Source organism: Corapipo altera, unplaced genomic scaffold (assembly GCF_003945725.1).
Source record: "Corapipo altera isolate COAL_440 unplaced genomic scaffold, ASM394572v1 271, whole genome shotgun sequence".
Taxonomy (NCBI): domain Eukaryota; kingdom Metazoa; phylum Chordata; class Aves; order Passeriformes; family Pipridae; genus Corapipo; species Corapipo altera.
Window position 1 is genome coordinate 2,771,257 of NW_020884935.1, and position 24,154 is coordinate 2,795,410.

Below are 24,154 nucleotides of genomic sequence, written 5' to 3' on the forward strand. Positions count from 1 at the left end.
TTCCATTTCCAGTTTCCACTTCCATTTTCTGCTCAGGCCCTCTGAGGTGCCTCTCTCTACTTCCTTAATGAGGCAGCCCTTGGAAGCTGTGATATCATATCACTGCTCTGTTGCAGCAGCTGAGGATTAAGTATGTGCTGAATTTGGTTTTAATTGAGCTTGAATTGGATTTCTCTAAATCCTTAAAAGCCATATTTTAGCTCTGGCTCACTTTATGCAGGGGGAAAAAAAAACCAAAAAACCAAAGAGTATTTTCATGCACTGCAGTTTGTTCCTTGCCTGTTTTCTGTAGAGGCTGATACTTGGAGTTTCAATAATGATAATAATAATCCTAATTTAGGATTCACCTAAATTCACCTCCAGCCCTGTTTGAGAGTCTCAGTTCTTCCAGGGAAGGCCAGAGAGAACCAGTGGGCTTCACTCCCATCTTCCCAGTGATTCTCAAGCAGTAACAGGGTCAGATTGTAGCAGAAAAATACTTAATCACAGAGAAACTGTGTGGTTTGGGCTTTTTTTTTTAATAAAGTAATGGTGAAAAGCTACCTGAATAGCACATGCTGATTCTCCTGCTTGTGGCCCAGGACTACTTTATAAGTTGCATTTTGAATGACACTTTTCCAAGAACTTTAGGGCAGCTAAACTGAGTGAGAGTATTCTGAGGCCACAGCTGGAAAGAATAACCCCAGAAAGTTCTTCAGATTCTTTTTATCTCTGATTGCATCAGGTTTTGCTTACATTGCAACCTTCTCAAGAAGGACTGCCTTTATTTTTGACCTGTCTAGCCTGAAATATCCCATCATAACTTAGTATTGATGAACTAACAAGTATCTCTGCAATATTGAACCTGTAATAAATCTGTCCTGGTGCTGATTGCACATCCCCAGTGTCACACACTGCTCACTGGGAGCCTCACTTACAATATTTTTTTTTTTTTTAATTCCTGGCACAGTTTTACTGTATTTTGATTTCAGATTTTCATTTTGATTTTTTTATTTTTTTGACAGCTGTATCACGTGAGGCACAGGGAGGGCAGAGCCTGCCATTGATTTGTCTGGGCTTTTGAGCTGTGTCTCATCCGCAGACAAAAGCCAAATATTCTGAGTGCAGCATCTTGGAAAGCTTGTCAACAAATTGCTTTGTTTGCAGAGGGGTTGATTTCTCTGAAGAATCTCCTATTAGCTCGGTGTTGGATGAATTTAGAAGGGAACAGCAGGACCAGCTGTGTTGAGGGTGCTGGAAAATCTGTTGCTTTCCCCCCCAGCTAATGACCTTTGCTTCATTCAGAATGTGAAATGGTTCACTCTCCCTGCAATATAAATTTAAATAAGATATTTTACAGAGAAATCTCCAGATGAGATGCAAATTGATGGCCTCAAATAGACATAAGACTGTAAATCCTGGTATGAGGAGCAAAACTTGGGCCTGTCCTCTCCTGGGAATAAAACCCCACCCAGGAGATGGTGCTTTCTCCTGTGTTTGGTTCAAAACTAAAAAGTCCTAGATATAACCACTTCTCCCCATTTTTCCCCTCTCCATTTTGTTTTAACCTTTAGTTTATCCTCTTCCAACAGCTTCTGCTCTCCCAGTTCCTCATTCCCTCTCTCCAGTACATCCAGGCATCTTAATTTGTGTGTCTGATCCGTGTCAGTCCTGGGATCTTTCACAGTGTGGGCTTCAGACCTGAAAAGAGTGAAAACTGTATAAAGAAACTAAATAATACAATATATGATAAACTGTATAAGCTATGATAAATATAATAGCAATAAACTATATAAATAAGCTACATAAATAAGCTAAATAATGGCAACTGTTCACCTCTTGGGGCATTTGACATTCTTGGTATCTTTGTCTTAACAGCAGGAACGGGTTGTGAACCTCATAACTCAAAACACTTTTTTATTTATTTCAATGTTAGTTCATCTTGCTGCATAACTGGAAAAAAAAAATTGCTGTGAAGTCCCACTGGAGCTGTTTTTTTGCTTTTGTTTGCTGTGTGGTTCTTAAGCAGAACACCTTTCCTCTTGCAGGTGTGTCACATAGTGCTGGGGCTCAGACCTGCCACCCCAGAGGAGGAGGGACAGATTATCAGGTGTGTGTTTTCCTCAGCACCTCCAGCGTTTCAGAGGCAGCTTTTCTGATTTTTCCAAAGCACTGTGAGTCCCCTGTTTCAGCTCACAATTCATGTTCTCTGTGTGCAGAGGCTGGTTAGAAAGAGAGAGCAGGTATGGCCTCCAGCCAGGGCACAACTGGTTTCTCATTGCCATGCCCTGGTGGCACCAGTGGAAAGAATATGTCAAATATGTGAGTATAATTATAATAAACTACACTGAATAAGTGATACCTTATGTTTGTGAATGTGTTGATGGAAATATATCGTGGAACAAACAACTGCTTAGCCAATAATGCTTGAAATGAAGCATCTCCTGTCTCTTGGTGGCAAATAATTGTTTCCCTCATTCCTGCCTCTCAAAACAGGAGTACTTCCCTCAAGTCTTCTGATCCATTTGGTGAAAATTTGGATTTGATAAAAAATTTGCTTTGGTTGGGACAAACACACACACACTGTGCATTTTCTGGGCAAATCAGGAGGGAATTGCTCTAATTTGATTTAGAGGGAATGGGAAAAGTAGCCCCAGTACCTGATGGTGATCAAAAGAATCCTACTAAAACCTGACAGTTACTGGTGCTCTTTAATACCCTCCAAAATGTTCAAGTTAAAGCACCACTGTGAATTTTACAGAAGAAAGAGTATTTACTAGAATTAAATTTAATAAAATGTAACTGAGGTGGAGATAAATATCGTTTGGAGGTTAAACAAGTGAAATAAACTTCTCAAAGGAGTTTTATATCATCATAAGTAATCCTATGAGTATTTGATTTGTTTTATAAAAACAAACAACTGAAAGGACTCAGAAAACTGCAGTGGGTGTGTTAACTAACCATGTAATGACAATTACTCTTTGTGCACAATGAATTGGACAAATGATGCCTTAAATGCCTGAAATAGCAGGTAATTTGATCCTTGTCCTGGTGTAAGTGCTCAGATGTGCCAAGGATTTCATCCCTAATCCTTTGCCTGGTGGCACAAGGCCATTAACTCAGAATTGCTGTGAAAATGCTGCAGGTTTGGGGAAGGAATGTGCTTTTTGTTCTCGTGCTTGCTGTTCTCGTTTAACCATGTGAAATTCAGCAGGGACAGATCTTCAAATATTTATAGTCTGTAATTAGAGCTGTCGAAAATGGTTGGATTTTTGTGTATCTAGACAGAGAAAATTCTGGCATTTCTCAGTTTTCACATTGTGCAGAAGGATTTATTCCATTCATTGAACAATTTTGGCTGTTCATTTCTGCAGAGTTTTCGCTGGTAGGTGTGGCAAGGATTTTGAGTAAAGCTTCTGTGATGTGCCAGGTGAATTTTGGTGGTTGTTCTCACTGCCATGTCTTTGATAATGGCTTATAATTCACTTTTCTGCCCATTTTAGGATGCAAAGCCTGTTGTGATAGAGCCTTCATCTGTCCTGAGTGGAGGTAAGAATTCCCTCGTAGCTGCTCCAGCCAATCCCTCAGAACAGGGAGAAGACAAAGTGGGAGGTCTTAATTACTGCAGTGCAACAGAAGAAAAGTTTTCAGATAATATTTCTACTGCCTCAGAAGCCTCAGAGTCCAGCAGCAGCAGTAAGCACCTTATTTCCTTGGAGCTTTAATGTACAACAGCTCTTGAAAAAAACCTCCACCCTGCATGGAACCCCTCCAGCCAAAAACATAACTCAGTTTGGATTTTAGGACTTGGAGGATCATTAGGATCTTTTAGTCTTTTTTAAACAGCAGTTCAGCTGCTGTGAGTAGTTTCCAGAATTATTTTCAAGGTGTTTTTTTTTGTCTTATCATTTGTTTTCTCTCTGGATTGTCCTCACTTTAAGTTGTTTAAGCTCGTGCCTGGTTGGTTCTGTGCTCTGTCATGCAATGAGATGACCTCACATACCAAAAAGAGATAAAAACCAGCAAAAACCATTAGGAAAAAGACAGTTGTGGTTTTACAGGGCGTGTGATTTATATTTGAATGAGTTTGTGCAGATCCTGAAGCCATCTCTGGGAAAGAGGAGATTTTAGTGATGGGTTTCAATGAGGTCTTGTGGGAATTGGAGATAATTTTTTTTTTTTCTTGTGAGACAGCTGAATGTTGCATCTGGTATTTTAAAATCATGAATTCAATTTAAGTTAGATCAGTTGCTCTGATAAATTTGGGGGGATGGGGTTTGGGGAAAATAAAGGAAGGGCAGGAAGAGATGACAAGTTTTAGCTTAAATGTTCTTTTTTTATTTTTTTTAATTAAAATTTAGATGTAGTGTTCTGCATGACCAAAGCAGGTTCTGCCAGAATAAAATCATTTGCCTTTTCAAGGAAAAGTAAATAAGGCATTATTGCATATATATTTAGTTTTATATATAAAATGTTCAGGAGTTTGATATTCAAACATCCAGACAAACATGAAAATGCTCCACACATTTGCTCACACAAACCTCTTGTTTCAAGCCTGTAAGTGATATTTGGAGCTCATCTATCCACTCCTTTACCTTTTGTAATAATAGATAGATATTAGGTAATAATAGATAATACATTTATCCCTCTGTGGTTGGCAGGAGTTGCATGTTTAACTGCAGTGTAAAGAACAGCCAACTTGAACAATTTTTTTTTTTTTAAATAAACAAAAAAAAAAAAAAAGAGAGAGTGTAACTCATTCCTTTATATCCCGGGGAATCCTGAACTGAAATTCTCCTTTTCCCTGTGTTCTGCTGCAGACACCCTTTACCCTGGGAGCCCAGGCTCTGAGGTGTGCTTTGCCAGGCAGCACAACACTTCAGACAACAACAACCAGTGTTTCCTTGGGAGCAACGGGAATTCTCTGCTCCAGCTTAATCCTCAGAAACCAGGAGCCATTGACAACCAGCCCCTGGTGACACAGGAACCAGTGAAGGTGAGTGTGAAGAGAGGAAAACTGTGTTTTAGTTACTGATATCACAGCTTTTTGTGTGTTGAGCTTTGTCAGCTGGTGTCTTAATTCCAAATTAGCCCTGCTTTGTCACAGAACAAAATTTGACTTTCTCACTCTTATTTTAAGAGGGGAAAAAAATTGTGTTCTACTTCTAAGGCTGCTTTGTGTTTTGTGAGAAAAGAAACATTCAAAATGTTCTTACACTGGGAAAGGTGTTTATGGAAACACAGCTTGCAGCATTAAATGTAAAATACTTTGATAGTGAAGCACTTTGTTATTTTCCATCTGAGGATGAGTTTATTGCTGTTCATAACAACAGAAAATCATTAACTAAATAGTAAAACTTAACAGGTTTTGCAATGTTGATGCAGGTAAAAGGTGAAACACAGCCCAGCACCATCAGTGATGAGCAGGGATTGGATTCCTCCATCCAAAGTTGTTGGAGGAGGTGACACGAGAGAGAAACACGTTATGAATTTTATTCTGGACAGGCTTTTAGAGAAATAGTAAATAAGGAAACTTGCATGTTAGTAGTTACATTTAAATACCATCTTTCAGCATGAAAAGCAATTACTAATTGCTACTTAGAAGGTTTTTTTAATAATTAAAGAGTGTTCTGTGTTCATGAACTAAAATCATTGTGGCTGTAAACTGATTTTTCCATTTGAGATGTGACAAAACCCCTCTTTTTTCTTTTTTTCAAGGCTGCCTCACTAACAATGGAGGGGGGGAGGTTAAAGAGATCTCCACAGCTGGTGGAAGGAAAGGACTATGTGATGGTACCAGAACCAGTCTGGAGAGCACTTTACCACTGGTATGGAGCAAATCTGTCCTTGCCCAGACCGGTAAGTTGGGATTTTAAACACTTCACTTGCCATAACCACTGAGATAACACAAACCACCTCATTTATCCAACCCCCTGCCAGGGGCACCTGTTCCAATCACCTCCCACCCCTCCTAAATGGAGAGTCTGGAAGAGCAAGGTGGGAAAAATCAGTCTCCAAAATGGACTTGGATAGAAAATTGTGGATATTTAGCAGGAGGTTTTGCAGCACAATCCCCAGGAGATGCTGCAGCAGGGCAGGGGGTGCTGCTCAACTGGTGGTGATTGCTAAAGCAGCCAGAAGTAAACCTGAGATCAGCTTGAAAGGCTTGGCATCAAAACACTCATCTTGAGGAGCTGAGAGAAATTTTCAGCTGGTCTGCAAATCCTGTGAAATGAAAACTGGGACACCTGCAGCTCTGCAAACCCTCCTCTTCTCCCTGACAATTCCATGAAGTGGGGGAAGGCAACAATTGCTCCTTCAGATTCGGTGTCATAGAAACACAATGAGCAAAAACTTGGTGAAGAGCTAAAAAGCAGATGGCAGGAGGGAAGCCTGGGGAAGGGGACAGGCAGAGCCTGTGCTCTGGCACAAGGGATGCTCAGAGCACTTCAGAGCTGCAGTTTGTTCACCTGCAAATGATAGAAACTTAGATTTTTTTTTTTGGAGTACCTTCGTTCCAGAGACTGGTTGGTTTGTTCTGTGTCAGGCAGAGTCTTGTAGGAGCTACACTTAAAAAACCACTAAAGGGATTTTTTGATGGTGGCAGCAGAGATGAGATGGTTGGTGTCACAAACATCCAGTGTCACAGATGGGAGGGAATCAGCTGGGTGATTGTTGACAATCCTCTCTCTTGGCTCCAGCACTGACAATTATTTTACAGTGAAAAATCACTGGCTTGTGTTACCTCCTCCCACACGTTCTCCATGGAAACAAACACCTTTCATGATCCAGAAAAGGCCACATCACTTTATACACAAACTAACGTGCTTTCTTCTCAGCAAATGTCATCACTGTTGTTTGTGTTGTAGCTGGAGTTCAGTACTGTGGCACTTCAGTGGGTTACATTGCTTCTCACAGATAAAGTGGGGGTTTTTTTCTGCTTCACACGGTCACAAAACCAGTGAACATTCCTTCCATTTGTGGATGTCTGTGTTTGGGTACATCTAGGTAGCAAAACCTTGGTAGAAATGGTGACTGAAAAGCTGCAAAAAACATGTCTTGGGGTGTTTCCAGCTCTTTCTGTCAACATATCAGAATGTAACAAAAGCAGGTTTTAGTCTGTTCTTACAACACGAAGGTTTTAATTCAATCCCGTAGTTCAAAAAGTGCAAAACAAATGTCTTATGCAGCACATGTCAGTTTGTTCAACAGCTGTGAAACTTTCTTATTGAAGTACACACTGAGTGGAATTAATGAGCTTCATTGTAGATTCACAGATATTTCAGGAATTATAAAAATGTTCTTTCCGTGGTGTGGTGCAGACAGCTATGCTCCACTAACTAAGGGGTTTGCTCTTGACAACCTGCAGCTAATAAGCTCCAAAAAAGTGCTTAGCAATCAGTAAACTGTCATTCCTGAGGATATTTGCCCACATAAGGAGTTCAGAAGATTTCTCACCTCCCAGTAGAACAGTTTATTTTTTCCTAACCATCGCTTCCCGTTCCCATTGGGATTCCCAACCCGCTTGGAACACAGGGTATCTCTGTGCTGGTTTAAAGGTAAACCAGCAGGGGAAATGAACCCAGCTCAAGAGAGACATTATAAGTCAGAATAACAATTCAATAAAATAATACAGTAAGTACGATTATACAGACAAACAATTGCTTTTAACCCACAAAACCCAAATGTATAACCCAGCACCCTGGGGCGTGAACAGAGTGGTGTTCTTTGGGCCCCCTGAGTCCAAAGTAAAAGGAGAGGGAGAAAAACTGTTGGTGAGAGTGGTGGTTGCAGTCTGGTTGAGAGTGGTGGTTGCAGTCTGGTTGAGAGTGGTGATCTGCAGTCTTCCTCTGGATCCCACGAGTGGTTAAAAAAGTCCCAAGACCCCAAGATTATCTATCCTCCAGTTCAGGCAGGAATGCCCAGTACCTCCCTCAGGGGTTCCACACTGGGTGTGAGGACAGGAGCATCCTCCTATCTCACAGGCCTCTGAACACCCAGTTTATAGCCTGAGGAGTCAGGCTCTATGGGCAGAGGGTGTAAATGCTCTATTGGTAACAGTTTTTGGGCAATGGCATGGAAGGCTCTAGAATACACAGTTTTGGGTTACACCCATCCAGTGATGAACTGGTCCCAGCTGTTCTAACCAGGACACTCTCCCATGTGTTTTGGACCTGTTTAGGTGATCAAGAACAGCAAGACCAACGTGGCAGAGCTGGAGCTGTTCCCACGGTACCTGCTGTTCCTGCGGCAGCAGCCGGCCACGCGCACCCAGCAGTCCAACATCTGGGTCAATATGGGTATGATGAGCCTCAGAATGTTCCCTCAGCACTTACCCAGAGGTAACTTAAGAATGCAGCAAGAATGTGCAGTTTCTGAGCCAGCCCCGGGCTGTAGGAGCTTCCTGGCACTGTGCTTGTGCTCCAGCTAATCACCTCTCCGGCACGGTGACGAGCCAAAGGCTTCCTCCTGCCCTCTCCTGAAGGAACAGGCACTGGCAGCGTTGGCAGGGAAGTTGATTTGCATGGTTTATTGTAAGTTGAGAGGGAGAAATGAGCACTGCAGGAACTGAGCTGATAAAGGGCAGAGCTGGTCGTTCCTGTTGGGATTTTTTGTAGCCGTGGAATAGGTGCCTCTGCACCAGGCTGGGTGTGTGCATCTCACAGTACAGTGGCACAATAAATTCAATTAATGTTCAGTCAGCTGATTCTGAGCTGCTTGGGCAGCTGGGCTTTGATGCCCAAAATTATTTAATGCTCTTTAGAAAGCAGTTGAATTAATGGAACATTAAGGTTATTATTTGTCGCGGTTCAGAAAGACAATTCAATGGGAAGTGTAAACATGCAGCTAAAATCTGTTTGTCATAACTGTGGTGGTGATGCTCACCACAAGACTGTACAAGAATCATGTTTAGATTGTGATTTAGATTTCAGCTGGGAAGTGCTGCAGGATTTGTCCCCAGTTCCCAGTTTTCCTGCACGGCTGCAAACCTGCCTGGCACGAGGGGTTTGAAGGGAATCCCTGATGTTCCCATTCCCAGAATCCCATTTGCATCCACAGGGACAGAAATGGCCTCACCTGGCTACTTGAAAATTCAGTCCTTTAGCCTTGCTAGAGTTTAAAAACCTCCTGCAGCTGCTTCATTTCTCCCTGCTTTTATGGAATCTAAACCTCAGGTGTAGCCAGCAGCTGCCTGTGTGACCGAGTTCCACCACAGAAACTGCCTGCTCCCAAATTCACCTTTCCCACCTGACCTAATCCCATGGAAACCGCTTCCTTTGGACGTCCTCAAATGCCCAAATTCAAATAAAGAATCTCTGCCAAATTTGATCTCGATTTGGAATCATTTTGCACTGCACTAATTCAATCATCCAATCAGTTATTAATCTTGTTGAGTTCTCAAATATGCTTTCTTGCTGTAATCTTACAACTAATCCTCTGATCCCTAATCTCAGAAAATGCTGATTTGTGTTCTTTGGAAAAAAAATGAGTACTTTGCTTGGTATACTGAAGCAAGACTGATGCTTTGCTGACTTATGATTACAGTATGGTTTCCTCTCTTGTCCAATTGCATGGAATAATATAATGTTGCATCTTTTCACGTGGTGCTGTTCATTTTATTTTAATCTTTTTACAGTGAGGGTAGAATGATGTCACTCCTCAGGTCACTTAAGCACTGCAGTTGCCAGCTTGGGGTTGGCTGGATAGTAAAAGCTTTTCATGAGTGTGTTACAGACCTGTCTCTGTGGGGGACCTCCAAAGTTTAAACTAAAACAGCTCAAAAAAATTAAATCTCAAGTCAGTCTCGTCTCTTGTGCAGATGTTTTATTTGAAGATGAGCTCACATTATAAAGAGCAACAGTCTTGACTGGTGGTGGAATTAATTTGTGTTGCAAACATGAGATTGTTGAGGGATTTTGGTGAAAATGCTGGGTGCCATCACAGAATGTGTTTTGAGGAATTTAGTCATTAGGAATACTTTTGATGTGAACTCCAGGCTGATTCCATCTGCACAGATCAGCCTTTATCTCCACAGAGGAGCTGGAGCAAAGTCGTGCTGCTCCCAAGAATAGTCAGACTGACTTTTGTGACCTTATTTTTACAGTGTTCTCTCAGAAACAAAATCCTCAGGAAAATTTGAAGCCCTTTACTTTGAAATTTTACCTTTGCCTCTGATACTGTGTCTTTAAGAGACAAAAAGAACAGTAAAACTTCTTTGAAATGATTTTTTTCCTGTGAGACTCTCAGGGGACCCATTTTCTAATAGGTTTTGGTACGAAGGCAGATAATTTATCTCCTTTGTGATAGCAAGTTTTTTGTCCCAAAGGACCAGGAACAACTGATTTTCCAGTTTATTTTATCCATAAATACAAGCAGTTGAATTGTCTGGTGTTTTTGGCAGAGGCCTGATGGTAAATGCAGCGTGTGAGTTGTTACTGCTCTGATTGCACTTGGCCTGGGGGTCGTGACAGGGGATAGATTATCTTCTCCCTTTCTCTCCTGATTGTGAATCCAGGGAATGTCCCTTCTCCAAATGCTCCTCTAAAAAGGGTCTTGGCTTACACTGGCTGCTTCAGTCGGATGCAAACCATCAAAGAGATCCATGAATATCTGTCCCAGAGGCTGCGGATCAAGGAGGAGGACATGAGGCTCTGGCTGTACAACAGTGAGGTAATGGAGGCCCTTCTCCTTCCTCTTCTCCTTTTCAGCTATTAAATATCATATTCCTTTCTAGAAACCATTAAATACACCTGCACAGAAAAATTATAGTGGCCATAAGTTTAACTGCTCAGGTTGGAAAACTCTCGCTCCTCGTTTTCCAGGGGTTTTTTGTGCACTCCACTGTTTAATTTCATTGCTTTGAGAGTGTTTTACATCCAGAAGTAATAACTACATGAAGGAGTTTGTTTTTTTTTTTTGTCTCCTGCAGAACTATCTCACCTTGCTGGATGATGAAGATCACAGACTGGAATATCTTAAAATCCAGGATGAGCAGCATTTAGTAATAGAAGGTATAAAAAGGGACTACCATTAGTTTATGCACTTAGAAATAGAGATTTACAGAGGGAGGTGGTGGTAAAGCCAGCTTAGGCAAGTTTACATTGTTTTCTCACAATTTATCTTGACACAGATGTAATTTGTCCTTGTTTTGAAATGCATTTGAATCTGTTGTTGGCTCATAACAACAAAAAATATTAGTGATCACTCATGGAGTGAACAGATCCCTTCAGATCTGGGGGGATCCTTGTTAGTTGTTAGAATAAGCACTGAAAAATCTACTGTCCAACAGGAAAGCAAACCCAAGGCTGCTTTCTAAAGATGTTCTGGTGTGGCTGGAGTGATGCCAGTGTTAGAATGACTCCCAGTAGTGATTGGAAACATGGAGATGAAAACTAGCAAAAATAATAACTAAAAATAAGCAGATTTCCAGTCTCAAATTTTAGAGAATTTTAATTAAACCTCTTCAGCTGTGTAAGCTCTGTGGATTAAGTAAAATTTTTTTTAAAACCCCTCTTTATATCTGCTTCTAGTTCGGAACAAGGACATGAGCTGGCCAGAGGAGATGTCTTTTATAGCAAACAGCAGTAAAATAGACAGACATAAAGGTGAGTGTTTCAGCAGAGTGACTGAATCATGATGGGAAGAAAAGTCCAAGAATGTTTTATGTTGAAACAATTTTTTTTAATCTAAGTCCTCTTAGATTAGAGAGGTCTGGTATGCCTGTGCTGCTTTGCTTGGTCTTTATATTAACTGAAATGCTGGAAATGTGGTGGGTTGAGGGTGTAGGCAGATAAATCTGTAGCTGTTTAGATAGAGAAGTAGTGAAGGATACCTAGCAAATTTTGCATTTTGTGTTTATTATCTTGGACCTTTTTAAGGTAAGGAATTAATTTTAACAAATGAATGCAGAACTTTCAGTACCATAATTAAAGAATAGTTTGTCTGGATTGTGCTGATGTCTGTGGTGGGTCAGGTCCAACCAGACACCTCAATTTCTGTTAAGCAGAGTCGAGAGCAGGTATTTTGAACTTCTCTTGCATCTGTGCTGCTGTAATTGGGAGCAGGTTAAATTAAATTGGTTACTGTGAAAAGGTCACATCTTTACTGATAACAGCATTCTGAATTTCCACATCTGCACAGTTGACCTAATGATGGGGTTTTTTCCTCAGTTCCTACTGAAAAGGGTGCTACAGGGCTGAGCAATCTGGGGAACACGTGTTTCATGAACTCCAGCATCCAGTGTGTCAGCAACACGCAGCCTCTCACTCGCTACTTCATCTCAGGAAGGCATCTCTATGAACTTAACAGGTAATTATCTGTGGGAGACCACTGGCATTTGAGATCCTGGAACATTTATTCATCCTGTTCTGAAAGGTGAAACTCAGTTTAAAGAAATCTTTTCAATTCAGTGTTTTCAGCTCTGCAGCAAATACTGATTAGATAACGTGAAAATATAACCTCTTGTTTCTGGGAGCAAGAGACCTTTCTACTTCCTTGTTTATCTGCAGGCTTGAGCTGGGTTTCAGTTTTGATATGGTATTAATTACTTTGTAATTTCCAGGACAAATCCCATAGGAATGAAAGGACACATGGCCAAGTGCTACGGGGATCTGGTTCAGGAGCTGTGGAGTGGGACTCAGAAGAACATTGCACCCCTAAAGCTGAGGGTGAGTCTGTGCTGGGAGTTAGGGGAGAAAACAAGAATTCCTTCCAATAAATATTTCAGTGGACTTTTTCCTCATGTTACCTGTATTGTAATGGTTTTAGACTCAAACAGTGTTTCCCCTAGAGAAAGGGAAGGAAACCTGGATGTGTTGGAAGTTGGCTCTGAAGCCAGTGACATCCTGGGCAGCCAGACATCCCCTTTGCCCCTCCAGACTCATCATGGAATTGCCTTTTTTGCCTGTAAAGGGTGCAGGGAAGGTGTTGAGGAAGGGGCAGTGCCAGGGGCAAATGCCCTGGAAGAGGCCAGTGTTCATCAGTCCTGGTGCTCAGGAATTCTGTGGAATATGTGGCTCACTGGCTGTGAGGTCAAAAGAATGACCTGGTATGATATGACTCAGAGGTTGTGGGATAAAATAATGGCTTTCATAGCCCTTTCTAGGGACAAAAGATGATGCATTTGCCTGTAAATGAGCTTTTGTTCTGCAAGCAAAGGGGTTCCCTTTAGCTCTTGGCAATTGGAATTTGTTCCCGTTGACAACACGTGTCTTGTCTCCAGTATTGTGATTTATTGTTACAACTTCTGCTACGTGATGTTAAATTACTTTGTCATCTATTTCCAGTGGACAATAGCAAAATATGCTCCAAGATTTAATGGCTTCCAACAGCAAGACTCCCAGGAGCTTCTGGCTTTCCTCCTGGATGGGCTCCACGAGGATTTGAACAGAGTTCATGATAAGCCATATGTTGAACTGAAGGACAGTGACGGGCGACCAGACTGGGAAGTAGCAGCAGAGGTAGAGCTTCAAATTGTTTGTGTGCTGGGTTTTTTGTCCTTATGACACTAAAATATTTCAAGGTACCTGATGATCCTCTCAGAAACACTTTAAATTATGTCATACCTCGATACTTCTGTTAGTTGAGAACTTTACTTATGTTGAAACTCAATATTTCCTATTTATTAGAAGTTACTACACAACTTCTGTGGAAATAATTTGACTCCCATAGGCCTGTGTAACTTTGGAGATCAAAGGAATAGTCTTCAGTTTCTAATTTCTGTTATTTTTTTCGTGCTTTGTTTTAGGCCTGGGAAAACCATCTGAGAAGAAACAGATCCATTGTTGTGGATTTATTTCACGGGCAGCTGAAGTCACAAGTGAAATGTAAAACTTGTGGCCATATAAGCGTTAGGTTTGACCCCTTTAATTTTTTATCCTTACCTTTGCCAATGGACAGCTACATGCACCTAGAAATTACAGGTGAGTGGGGGTGTTTAACTCCTTCTAAGCTGTCATTGCTGAAATCAAAGTTGTACGTGTAGAACAGCTATAAAACATCACATTTTCTTGTGTTAGTACTTGTTATAGTCACTTTAATATAACAAGAGTTCAAGAATTTTCATTGCAGTACAGTTAAACTAAGATAAAACCTTTAAAAACAGAAGATAGATGGCCCATTTTCAGCCTTGATTGAAGGACATAGAAATATGTAAAATGGAGATTTTGGGAAGTTTACTTCTGTCCACTGTTTTGTGGAGGTTGTCCTAAATCTGCCTGAAGCAAAAACAAGGCCTAGGAGAAAATACAATATGGGTTATGAACTTTGCAATGAAGGACCCCTGTATCTCTGGAAAAGAGGCAAAAGAAAAGATCATAAAAAAGTGAGCCAAATTTTGAAACCATTTTCTACTGCCTGTGCAAAAAGACATCATCTGATGTTTGCCTGCAGACCTTGGAAGTTGACTGGGAAAATAAAATAAATCATATCTTCAAGCAGGGAAAAAATAAATTCCAATTAGTAGGGAGCTGTAATGTATTATTCTCATTAAAACTCCCCTGGTTTGCTGACCAGTGTGTTTCTTTTCCCCTTTGAAGTAATTAAATTAGATGGTACCACTCCTGTTCGATATGGCCTGAGATTGAACATGGATGAAAAGTACACAGGATTGAAAAAACAGTTAAGTGAACTCTGTGGGCTCAAACCAGAACAGATCCTACTTGCAGAGGTGCACAGCTCCAACATAAAGGTGAGAAGAAAAAAGATGAATCACTGTCTCTTTTTGACATTGTTTTGTGTACAAGAACTCTGAAATAATTGAACTGAAAGTATGATTAAAGAGTCAGCTTGGCTGTATCTCTGCATGAACTCTTGTTTCATTCTTAAACAGTAATTTGGCTTGCTGTAAATAAATTAAAATGGATTGCTAATGATATTTTTAGGAGAAAAGCATAGAATCATCTTGAGGTAACAAATCTCAAGTTAGAGGTGAGGAATTCAAACACTGTCGAGGTGGTGGGGCATAAGTAATGACTGGCTTAGTTCTGTGTGGTGTGTATGTACACCTGTAGATGTTTTTTGCTGTCACTGCTTGAAATGAAATTTGAAATGTTCTCAGTGTGTTTAGAGAACCACCAATACCTCTCAGGTTTTGCTGCAGAGGGGTGGGTTCCTTTATTCTCCTAGAAAGGGGTAAGAAATCAGATGAGAGGGAGAGAGAGGAGCTGCTAGATACACTGTTTTCAAAAGAACAAAGCATGTTTGGATCAGATAAAAGATTGAAATGCCTGCCTGACTTTCCCTTCTTCATTGAAGAACTTCCCTCAGGACAACCAGAAGGTGAGGTTGTCGGTGAGCGGGTTCTTGTGTGCGTTTGAGATCCCCATCCCAGGATCCCCCACGTCAGCATCGAGCCCTGTGCAGACAGGTGAGAGAAAACATGGATTTTCCTGTTTATGTAAACTGCACACTGCTCTGGTATTGAGAAATTCAGGAGAAAGCTTTGCTCCTTGTAATAAGTGAGGATTAAAAGGGCAAGAGCTGCGAGCGGGTGATCCGCCGTGATCCCACACGGAATGAGAGGATAAAGATCCTGGGATCAGGTCTGGTTGCTGTGGGTAACTGAGAGTTGAATTGTCTCCCTGCAGACACCTCCACTGGGCCCTCAGCTAACGGAGCCCCCACCATCCTGATGAACGGGGACCTTCCCAAGCCCCTCATTCCCAACGGGATGCCAAACACTGTCGTGCCATGTGGGACCGAGCGGAACCCGCCCGGCTGGGCCCTCAACGGCCACGTGCCCTCGCTGTGTGACAGCCCCTGCACAGGGTACATCATTGCAGTGCACAGGAAAATGGTCAGTGGGTCATGGACTGGTTGGGGGACACACTGGGAAAGAAACTGTCAAAAAAACAAGACTTTTTTTATGTCCGTGTGGTAATTAATCTTTATTGCCTAAGAGGAGAGGGAGTGTGAATGCATTTCCCTCCTGTGCATCATGTGAAATACAAAATATTGTACACGACTGAAGTACAGGAGCATGAATGCATTTCCCTCCTATGCATCGTGTGAAATACAAAATATTGTACATGACTGAAGTACAGGAGCATGAATGCATTTCCCTCCTATGCATCGTGTGAAATACAAAATATTGTACACGACTGAAGTACAGATTTATGTTTGATGTGGTCTAGTACCTGAATAACATGGCCATAATATCATAAAATACAAGCATTTTTCAAGTCAGTGGTCAAAATTTACAGTATTTAACACTGGAAATAGAGTGTTATTAGTAGAATTAATGGTTAATTTTAATTGCCAGAGCCTGAAATAAGTCACGAGGTCAGCACCCAGGTAATTATGGGGCCATGAGTTAATGCACCTTTCCATGTGAGCCCTTTTATTTCCTGCACACAGATGAGGACAGAGCTGTACTTCCTTTCATCCCAGAAGAATCGTCCCAGTCTCTTTGGAATGCCCCTCATTGTTCCCTGCACGGTGCACACCCGGAAGAGGGACCTGTACGATGCCGTGTGGATCCAGGTGTCCAGGCTGGCCAGTCCCCTCCCTCCTCAGGAGGCCAGTAACCATGCCCAGGACTGGTGAGTGCAGCCTCTGCCTTGAGGGACCCAACACAGTGCCTTAAACTTGGTTACAAGATTTAAAATTAAATTAATCCCTGTCAGGTTTGATTTCTCATAATAATGGCAATGATAAAAATACCTCGTAATCCTGTTTGTAACAGTTAAATGTTGCTGCACTTGAAGGTTGGCTTTACACAAATGGCTTGATTGATAATTATTCATATCTGGCAAATTTAGGCCATGTAAAGGCAGGTTTTAATAGCTTAATCTAATCAAAATTATAGTTTTAAGTTTGGTTGTCTTTTTTTTTTTAGTAGACATAAGCCTGGTGAAGGGGGGTATGGCAGTGAGTGAGTGCTGCTGTTTGATGTTGTGTTCTCTTCTGTTTCAGTGATGACAGCATGGGGTATCAGTATCCCTTCACCCTCAGGGTAGTTCAGAAGGATGGAAATTCTTGTGCTTGGTGTCCGTGGTACAGGTAAATTGTCCCTTTTTTCGATTTACAGCAGGGAATCACTCCAGCAGAAAGGTAATTTATGGTAATGGCTCTGTGATGCATTTCAGACTTCTGAGGTAATATCAAACAATAAGAATCTAGAATCCAATTTCACCAGATCTCTCCCAGGGCAGACTTGCTCTGTAGTGCAGCTTCTATGGCTTGGGGAGCTGAAAGCTGGCACAGAAACTTTAAATTAGGAGACAGACATGAGATTATCAAAAACCTCTCAGAATATTCCATGTATATGTGCAGGCATGTGTTCCACATGCTTGGATGGTTTTGGGAGGTTCATACAAACCCAAACTTCAGATGTAAATCAGCTACCCTTGTGAGTTCCTGTGCCATTGGAAGGGTAAGAACTAAGATGGGCAATAAGAAATTCACCCTGGAAGGATGCTTGGAAATTTTCCTAAACAAAAATTCCAGGCCCCTCCTGGAAAGGTATTTGGACATACACTCATTTTAAAAAAAATTATCTTGCAGCTAAATAATCAGATGAATTGGTTATCATGGAGTAAACAAAGCAGTGTAGTTTTTGGGGTGATAGATCATGGAATGGAAGGGACCTTAAAGCTCATCTCGTTCTAGCCCCCTGCCAAGGGCAGGGACACCTTCCACTGAGGAACCTTCCCCTGGATCATCTGCAGGCAGAGGGTTGGATTCACCCAAATGCTTCAGTTCCTCATCCCTGTTCAAGTTTTGTGGGAACACAGCAAATGACTCTGAGTGTTGTTGTCTAAAAACACCTCTGACCCCGAGGCCAGGCCTGGAACCCGGAGGGTGCACGTGCTAAAAAACAAGGAGCAGAACTGAGCAAGTAAAAGCCACTGGGCAGTTACTTATCCAGCCTGACTTTTTGGTGCAGGTTCTGCCGGGGCTGTAAAATCGAGTGCACAGAGGACAGAGCCTGTGTGGGCAGCGCTTACATCGCTGTGGACTGGGACCCCACCGCCCTCCACCTGCGCTACCAAACCTCCCAGGAGCGGGTGAGACTCCAACACAAACCCTCAACCCTTCAGCTCTGCTCTGAAGCACGACCCATTTCATCTCCTTTTTTAATTTATTTGATACTTCTCTAGTCCATTTTCTCTTAATGTAGAGTCAGTGATCACGAAGCAGTATATTCTCTGGGTAAATTGATGTCAATGTTAGACCTCTTAAGTGGTTGAATAATGTGGAAGGGAAGCTTTTAAGCAACCACAGCTGCCTGTTGTGAGTTGCTTTTGATCTAGTCTCTATAATCTATTACAAAATATGTTAATTTGATGAATTTTTGGTAACTATAAACAGTTATGCATGTGAGTAAACCCATTTCCCCATTGAGTCAACAAAACCTATGTAAAGGTAAAAGCCTGTGCTTGAGTTAATCTAGAACAATTGGTCAAACTTGTGAGTTGGACCCATGAAGTTGTGCTTTATGGATAATTTGTAAGCAGAGCCCAAGAACAAGGACAGTGAATTATTTTTACACCTGCCTCTTCAGAACTGAGATGAAATGTTCTGCTAAAACTGGGCACGTCGAGTTTTTACCTTCGATTCCAAACAAGCCCCTGGAATTATTTGTGTGGTGCTGGGGGCAGAGCCTCCCTCTGAGCAGTGTGTGTACCTTGGCAAGTCAGATGCAGTTTTCTCTGCCCTCAGATCGTGGAAGAACACGAGAGTGTTGAGCAAAGCCGCCGGGCTCAGGCGGAGCCCATCAACCTGGACAGCTGCCTGCGAGCCTTCACCAGCGAGGAGGAGCTGGGGGAGGATGAGATGTACTACTGCTCCAAGTGCAAGACCCATTGCTTGGCCACCAAAAAACTGGATCTCTGGAGGCTTCCCCCTATTTTGGTATGATCTTTTGTGTGGTTTTCCTCCACAGCAGCAAACCCCAAGTACGTTGTTCCCAAATCTGAATCACGCGCTGTGAGGAAGGTGATTTGCTTTGCTCACAGTCTCAGGAGGGGACTGGCTGAGTTTGCTGTGTGCAGTTCTGTCAGGCAGGCAGATAAAGCAAACCTCAGAGTTCCTTCTGAATGTTTGTAGCTGCTCCATGGCAGGAAATGGTGGTGGTTTGTGATCAGGGTGAGCTGTTGTGACACCGAATTCACGCTCAGATGGGCTTTCTGGTAACATGATCTTTACTTGGGCAACACCTGCATTTCTTATTTTTCAAATTTGGTTGGTTATTCAAAACAGACAGTGCTGATCACTGAGTTGAAGCAACCCTTTCCATCAATTCCCCATGAAAACATTAGTTTCATACCCAGAATCCAAGTTGTCACACACAGCTTTGTGTCACTGTATTTATTAGCAAGCGATAAAACATGTATGTTTTGTGAAAAACTCCCTTTAAACAGTGAAATTACTCACTGGGATGTAGTTGTCCTCCTTTAATTCTCTCCAACTTCTCTCCTTAGATCATTCACCTGAAAAGGTTTCAGTTCGTAAACGGCCGCTGGATAAAATCCCAGAAAATTGTCAAATTTCCCCGAGAAAACTTTGACCCAAGTGCCTTTTTGGTACAAAGGGATCCAAGTCATTTCCAAAGGAAGGTCCTGACGCTCCAGGTGGACACGGAGCCACGGAGCCTCCCAGGGGAGCCCAGGAAAACAGAGCTGCAGAGCTCTGGCACACCAGGGGAAGGAGAGACACTCAACAGGAGCCCGTCCTCCCTCAACACTACTGTCCTCAACAGTGTCAAAGGTAGGCAGTGACATGGGGACATTCCAAAATCTGAACCTTTGGGTGTTTTGGCCAAAGCTCCTCACTCACTTTGTAACATTTCTTAGTTTCTTAGTGAAACTTTACCATAAAAAACCAAAGAAAAATAAAAAAGTTGCTCAGTGCCAACAGATACTGGCACTCGTGTAAGTGGGCTGGAATAAGAGTGAGGAATGTGCATAAAAGAGGTAAATTTCAGTTTCCAGGTGTGCACAAAGATAGATTTTTAATTCCATATGTGACTCATTAGTTCTAATGAAAGAGTGGGGGTTTTTTTTTTAATGTTTGGTTATTAAAAAAATCACTTTTTCAGAAGAAACCCAGACTGTGTGTTTACTCATCTTAGTAATCCATGTGCTTTCCGTTTTAGCATCTCCATCTCTGGGGAGGAAAGGTGGAACCAGCTGTCCCTCGAGTAAAAACAGCAGCCCCAACAGCAGCCCCAGGACTTTAGGGAGGGGCAAAGGGCGGCTGCGGCTGCCCCAGCTGGGGAAAAACAAACTGTCCAGCAGCAAAGAGAACTTGGACGCCAACAAGGAGAACGGTACCGAGCAGGAGCAGGGGGATGCCCTCACCAAGGGGCACGTGCTGGGGGGCAGCCAGAGCGAACTGTGCGGTGCCCAGGAGGGCGAGGGGCCTCTGGCCAACGGGTACCTGTGCGAGCAGAGCTCCTTCAGCAACGGGCTGAGCGCGCAGGGGGACGCCCACAGCGAGGACGACGGCGCCGACGACCAAAGAGAGGACGTGTGTGCGAACCCCATCTACAACCTTTATGCAATCTCGGTACGTGCACCCTGCGGGGCCGGGGCTGCGCCTCGGGGGGACGGGGTTGGCACCAAATGCCTCGTTGTGGTCACTGCAGTTGGGAGGGAGGACGAACTGGCGCTGAGTCCAGCTGAGGTGTCTCTCTGCCACCTGTTTGTTCTGCTCGAGTGCGTCAAGTTAGATCGTCGTGAGCCATTGTTGGGCTCACGGATAATGAATTTGTCTGTCCTTTCCTTGATCCAGAACTGATTCTCTTCTTCGTTTTCTTCAGTGCCATTCAGGAATTATGGGAGGGGGTCATTACGTCACTTATGCCAAAAACCCGAACAACAAGTGGTACTGCTACAATGACAGCAGCTGTAAGGTAAATCACTGCTTCTTCTAGCAAATAGTGAATGATTTTTCTAGCAAATAATAATCTGGTTACTTATTGCCAAAGAAACTTACCTTATAGAGTCATGGAATCGTGGAATGGTTTGGGTGGGAAGGGAGCCTAAAGCTCACCTTGATCCAACCCCCTGCCATGGGCAGGGACACCTTCCACTAGACCAGACACTTGGTGAGGGTTGTTGTTTGAAATCACGAGCATCTCAAAAGCTGCATCAGGGAAATATTAAAATTATTAACTGAAATTGTACATGAGATTTTTTTCCAAGGTGACATCTGTTCATCAGCTGCTCCCACACTTAAAGATGCTTATTTTGTGCAGAGATGGGGAAAATTACTAAAAATAGGAAGCCAAGAATATATTTTCATGATGGGAGCAGTTTGTATTCAATTAGTGAGTAATTCAGTTCCGATGTTTTTAAGTATTTGCATTTATCACTATAAAATATGTCAGACTTCTCCAGTAATTAATGGAGCCTGATAACAAATAAGAGAGCAAAAACGTGATCTATTTTTTTTTATTTGTTACAAACAGACAGTTGAAAAGAGTTTCCAGGGCAGTCTTGTGTATTTTAAGTTCAGTGACAGTAACACGATCATCCCGTTGCGTCTCCCCGCCCGTGTGTTTTCCATGTCCCAGGAGCTGCACCCGGATGAGATCGACACGGACTCTGCCTACATTCTGTTCTACGAGCAGCAGGGGGTGGACTATGCCCAGTTCCTGCCCAAGATCGACGGCAAGAAGATGGCAGACACGAGCAGCATGGACGAGGACTTCGAGTCCGACTACAAGAAGTACTGCGTGCTGCAGTGAGTGAGGAGGAGCTGCCCGCCGTGGGAGCAGGGGAGGGGGACACCCTGCAGGGCAGGGGACGCTGAGGGTGTCCCTGGGGCGCGTCACCCACGCGTGGTTGTCGCAGCCCGTGGGCTGAAAGCACAAAAAGCACCCCCTGGTCACCCAGTTAATATCCAGTAGTATCGTTTTGTTCTGTTTTCTCACTACGCGCTCTGAACGTTTCTGATGTTGGACATCAGGCTGAGACTGCCACTGGCCTTTAAATCTAATGGTTTGAGAAAAGCCACCCAGGACCAAATAAGAGCTAAATTAAATAGTCCAAATAAGAGCTAAACGAAGTAGTGTAGAGTTTACCAACTGTTCTAACAACCCCCCGAGGCTCTCGTTAGGTTTAAGGTAATGGGGAAAACCAATTTGTAGTGTTGTCTTTGGACAACATGATATTGCTACCTCCTTTTTCCTGCAGTTTTATTGCATTTTATTGGCAAAACAGGGAAAGCAAGAGAAGGAAAAGTGCACAAACCGAAAGAATTATCGTCAAGAGTAGGAGAAGTTTCCAGTTTTGCCACCACTGATGTGTGTCCGTTGCTTTCTTTCTGTATGTTGGGAGCACAAACCAAATCATCCTTTGAGAAGAGATTCGTTTCTGCACTCGAATGGTTTGTTCTCTTGTGTTTCCTCCACGTGTTGGCCGTGCACAATCCAACGGGTTTCAGGAATGGCTTTTCTGCCTGGAGGGTGCTGGCTCAAACCCCTCTGAGCTGCCTCAGGCTGCAGAGAGTAGTTGTGGTTCCACTCGTGGTGTCTTTAAAGCGTGCACGTTGCACGGAGCGTTCCCGGCGCGCGGAAGGAGAGACGCTTGAGCTTACGTTTCATGACTGGTGTTGCTTTTTAAATTTGCACTTTTGAAAATGCGTAGAATTGAATTGAAAAACCAGAGTTTGGTTTTTGTTGTTCGTTGTCGTTGTTTGTAAGGGCTCTGGAGTGAATGGCTGTGAATTATCCACTGTGTATTTCCAAGGGAGGCGAAGCCGTGGCTGTCAGGGAGCTCTCGTAGCATTCATGGATGGAGATATTTTTATTTTTTTTTTTGGTTTCATAATTTAATGGAGTTTCTTGGTTTCAAAATTTGGTTGCCTTTTCAAATTTTCTTCTTGTTTTTTTTTGTTTTTTTTTTTTTTGTAAGAACAGTTTATGCAAATACTTGCAATTAAACCAGAATTGCTTTCCCTGCCCTTGCAACAGTGCTCTGTAACTCCAGGGGCCTGTTGCAGGAGGGAAGGTGTGACTGAGTCTTAGCAGAGACTGGAAAAAAAGATGGTTGTTTTTTGAGCAGGCATTTCCTTGAACATTTTCAGTGTTAAGTCATTTGCATATCTGAATGAAGATAAAAATCTCACTCTTTTGGCCTTTTTTTTTTCCTTCAGCTGAGTTCAAGCAGCTCATTAATTTTGTCCTGTGTCATCTTCCCAGTTCTCTGGATTCTGTATCTTCACTGACAGAGCTGTGACTTACGTGGTTCTCTGAAATGAACGTTTGGATTCTTCCTGAGGGGTTTTACAAGGATGCCAAACCTTCAGTGGGTTTGTCACTCCCAGGAAGGTCTGAGCTTTATCCATGTGAGGAATGGAATCAGCTGGTCTGGCTGTTCCCTCCTTTGGAGGTTGTGCCTCTGCAGGGGCAGCAGATCTGTTCCAAAAATGAGTATTGTCTTACCTGTCAGGTGTTGCTCCTTATCCTCTCTGGTCTTTTATCTTTCAAGTGGTCTAAACATTGAGCCTGAAGAAAAGCAAACATGACGTGGGAATTTCTAGGGTAGAAGCTTTTTCAATACCCACTTGTCTGCTCCTCCCTCAGCAAACTCCATGAAAAGTGAAAGATTTTCAACTGATTTACTTTAAAATGTTTTATTTAAGCAGGTAGCACAATCTACTAATGTTATTTGATCTTCTGTGTTTGTTACATTGGTTGTAATTAATTTTTTAAATTAAATTAATTCATAAATTAGTAGTAAATTTATTAAGTTAACTATTAACTACATTCACTTTGTAAATTATTGTATAAAAACTTATTGACAATGCACTGACTTTAGAAAGATGTTAATGTACATAAATACCTTGTAAATAAAATAGTGTTGATGTACTGGAATATGAGCTGTATTAAAACAAAGGTATTGGTAATTGTATATGGAGTGAACCTGTTTATCTGTAACTATATTATTCAAACAAATTAAATACTGTGGATGCAGATGAAGTGTCACTTCTTGTCAGATAATTTTTAATAACTGTTTTCCTGCTTTGAAGTGTCTGTGCTGTTTTCATTCAGCTTAAATGTGTTTGTCAATCCAAAAAACGGGAACGTGGGAATGAGCATCCAGCAATTCTCTGTTGCTTACCAGAGGTGAGTTGAGTCCTTTCTCAGTGGATTCCCTTGTTCAGTGTTGCTGTGGACAGTAAGTGTGGATATTATTTGGAAACAGTCCTTTTCCAAGGTGGAAGG

At 42.4% G+C, this 24,154-nt stretch overlaps 1 protein-coding gene across 4 annotated transcripts in view; it reads left to right on the plus strand.

Annotated features, from left to right (window-relative positions):
- The window catches only part of USP32 (ubiquitin specific peptidase 32), a 67,487-nt gene extending 43,573 nt beyond the window's left edge, over positions 1 to 23,914 (plus strand). For 2 of the 4 annotated variants that reach the window (XM_027660135.1, XM_027660136.1), the window contains exons 11-34: positions 2,028 to 2,089; positions 2,199 to 2,301; positions 3,483 to 3,675; positions 4,800 to 4,975; positions 5,698 to 5,838; positions 8,162 to 8,321; positions 10,496 to 10,650; positions 10,910 to 10,991; positions 11,511 to 11,585; positions 12,150 to 12,288; positions 12,542 to 12,647; positions 13,266 to 13,439; positions 13,727 to 13,901; positions 14,517 to 14,668; positions 15,235 to 15,346; positions 15,567 to 15,775; positions 16,336 to 16,520; positions 16,894 to 16,980; positions 17,867 to 17,987; positions 18,643 to 18,834; positions 19,404 to 19,689; positions 20,078 to 20,490; positions 20,744 to 20,836; positions 21,500 to 23,914. In XM_027660135.1, coding sequence (XP_027515936.1) covers positions 2,028 to 2,089; positions 2,199 to 2,301; positions 3,483 to 3,675; positions 4,800 to 4,975; positions 5,698 to 5,838; positions 8,162 to 8,321; positions 10,496 to 10,650; positions 10,910 to 10,991; positions 11,511 to 11,585; positions 12,150 to 12,288; positions 12,542 to 12,647; positions 13,266 to 13,439; positions 13,727 to 13,901; positions 14,517 to 14,668; positions 15,235 to 15,346; positions 15,567 to 15,775; positions 16,336 to 16,520; positions 16,894 to 16,980; positions 17,867 to 17,987; positions 18,643 to 18,834; positions 19,404 to 19,689; positions 20,078 to 20,490; positions 20,744 to 20,836; positions 21,500 to 21,673 — 3,765 coding nt within the window. In that variant the 3' untranslated portion in view covers positions 21,674 to 23,914. The remainder of the gene's footprint in view (positions 1 to 2,027; positions 2,090 to 2,198; positions 2,302 to 3,482; positions 3,676 to 4,799; positions 4,976 to 5,697; positions 5,839 to 8,161; positions 8,322 to 10,495; positions 10,651 to 10,909; positions 10,992 to 11,510; positions 11,586 to 12,149; positions 12,289 to 12,541; positions 12,648 to 13,265; positions 13,440 to 13,726; positions 13,902 to 14,516; positions 14,669 to 15,234; positions 15,347 to 15,566; positions 15,776 to 16,335; positions 16,521 to 16,893; positions 16,981 to 17,866; positions 17,988 to 18,642; positions 18,835 to 19,403; positions 19,690 to 20,077; positions 20,491 to 20,743; positions 20,837 to 21,499) is intronic. The other 2 variants (XM_027660137.1, XM_027660139.1) reach the window with 2 other exon arrangements.
- Positions 23,915 to 24,154: the final 240 nt, after the last annotated feature.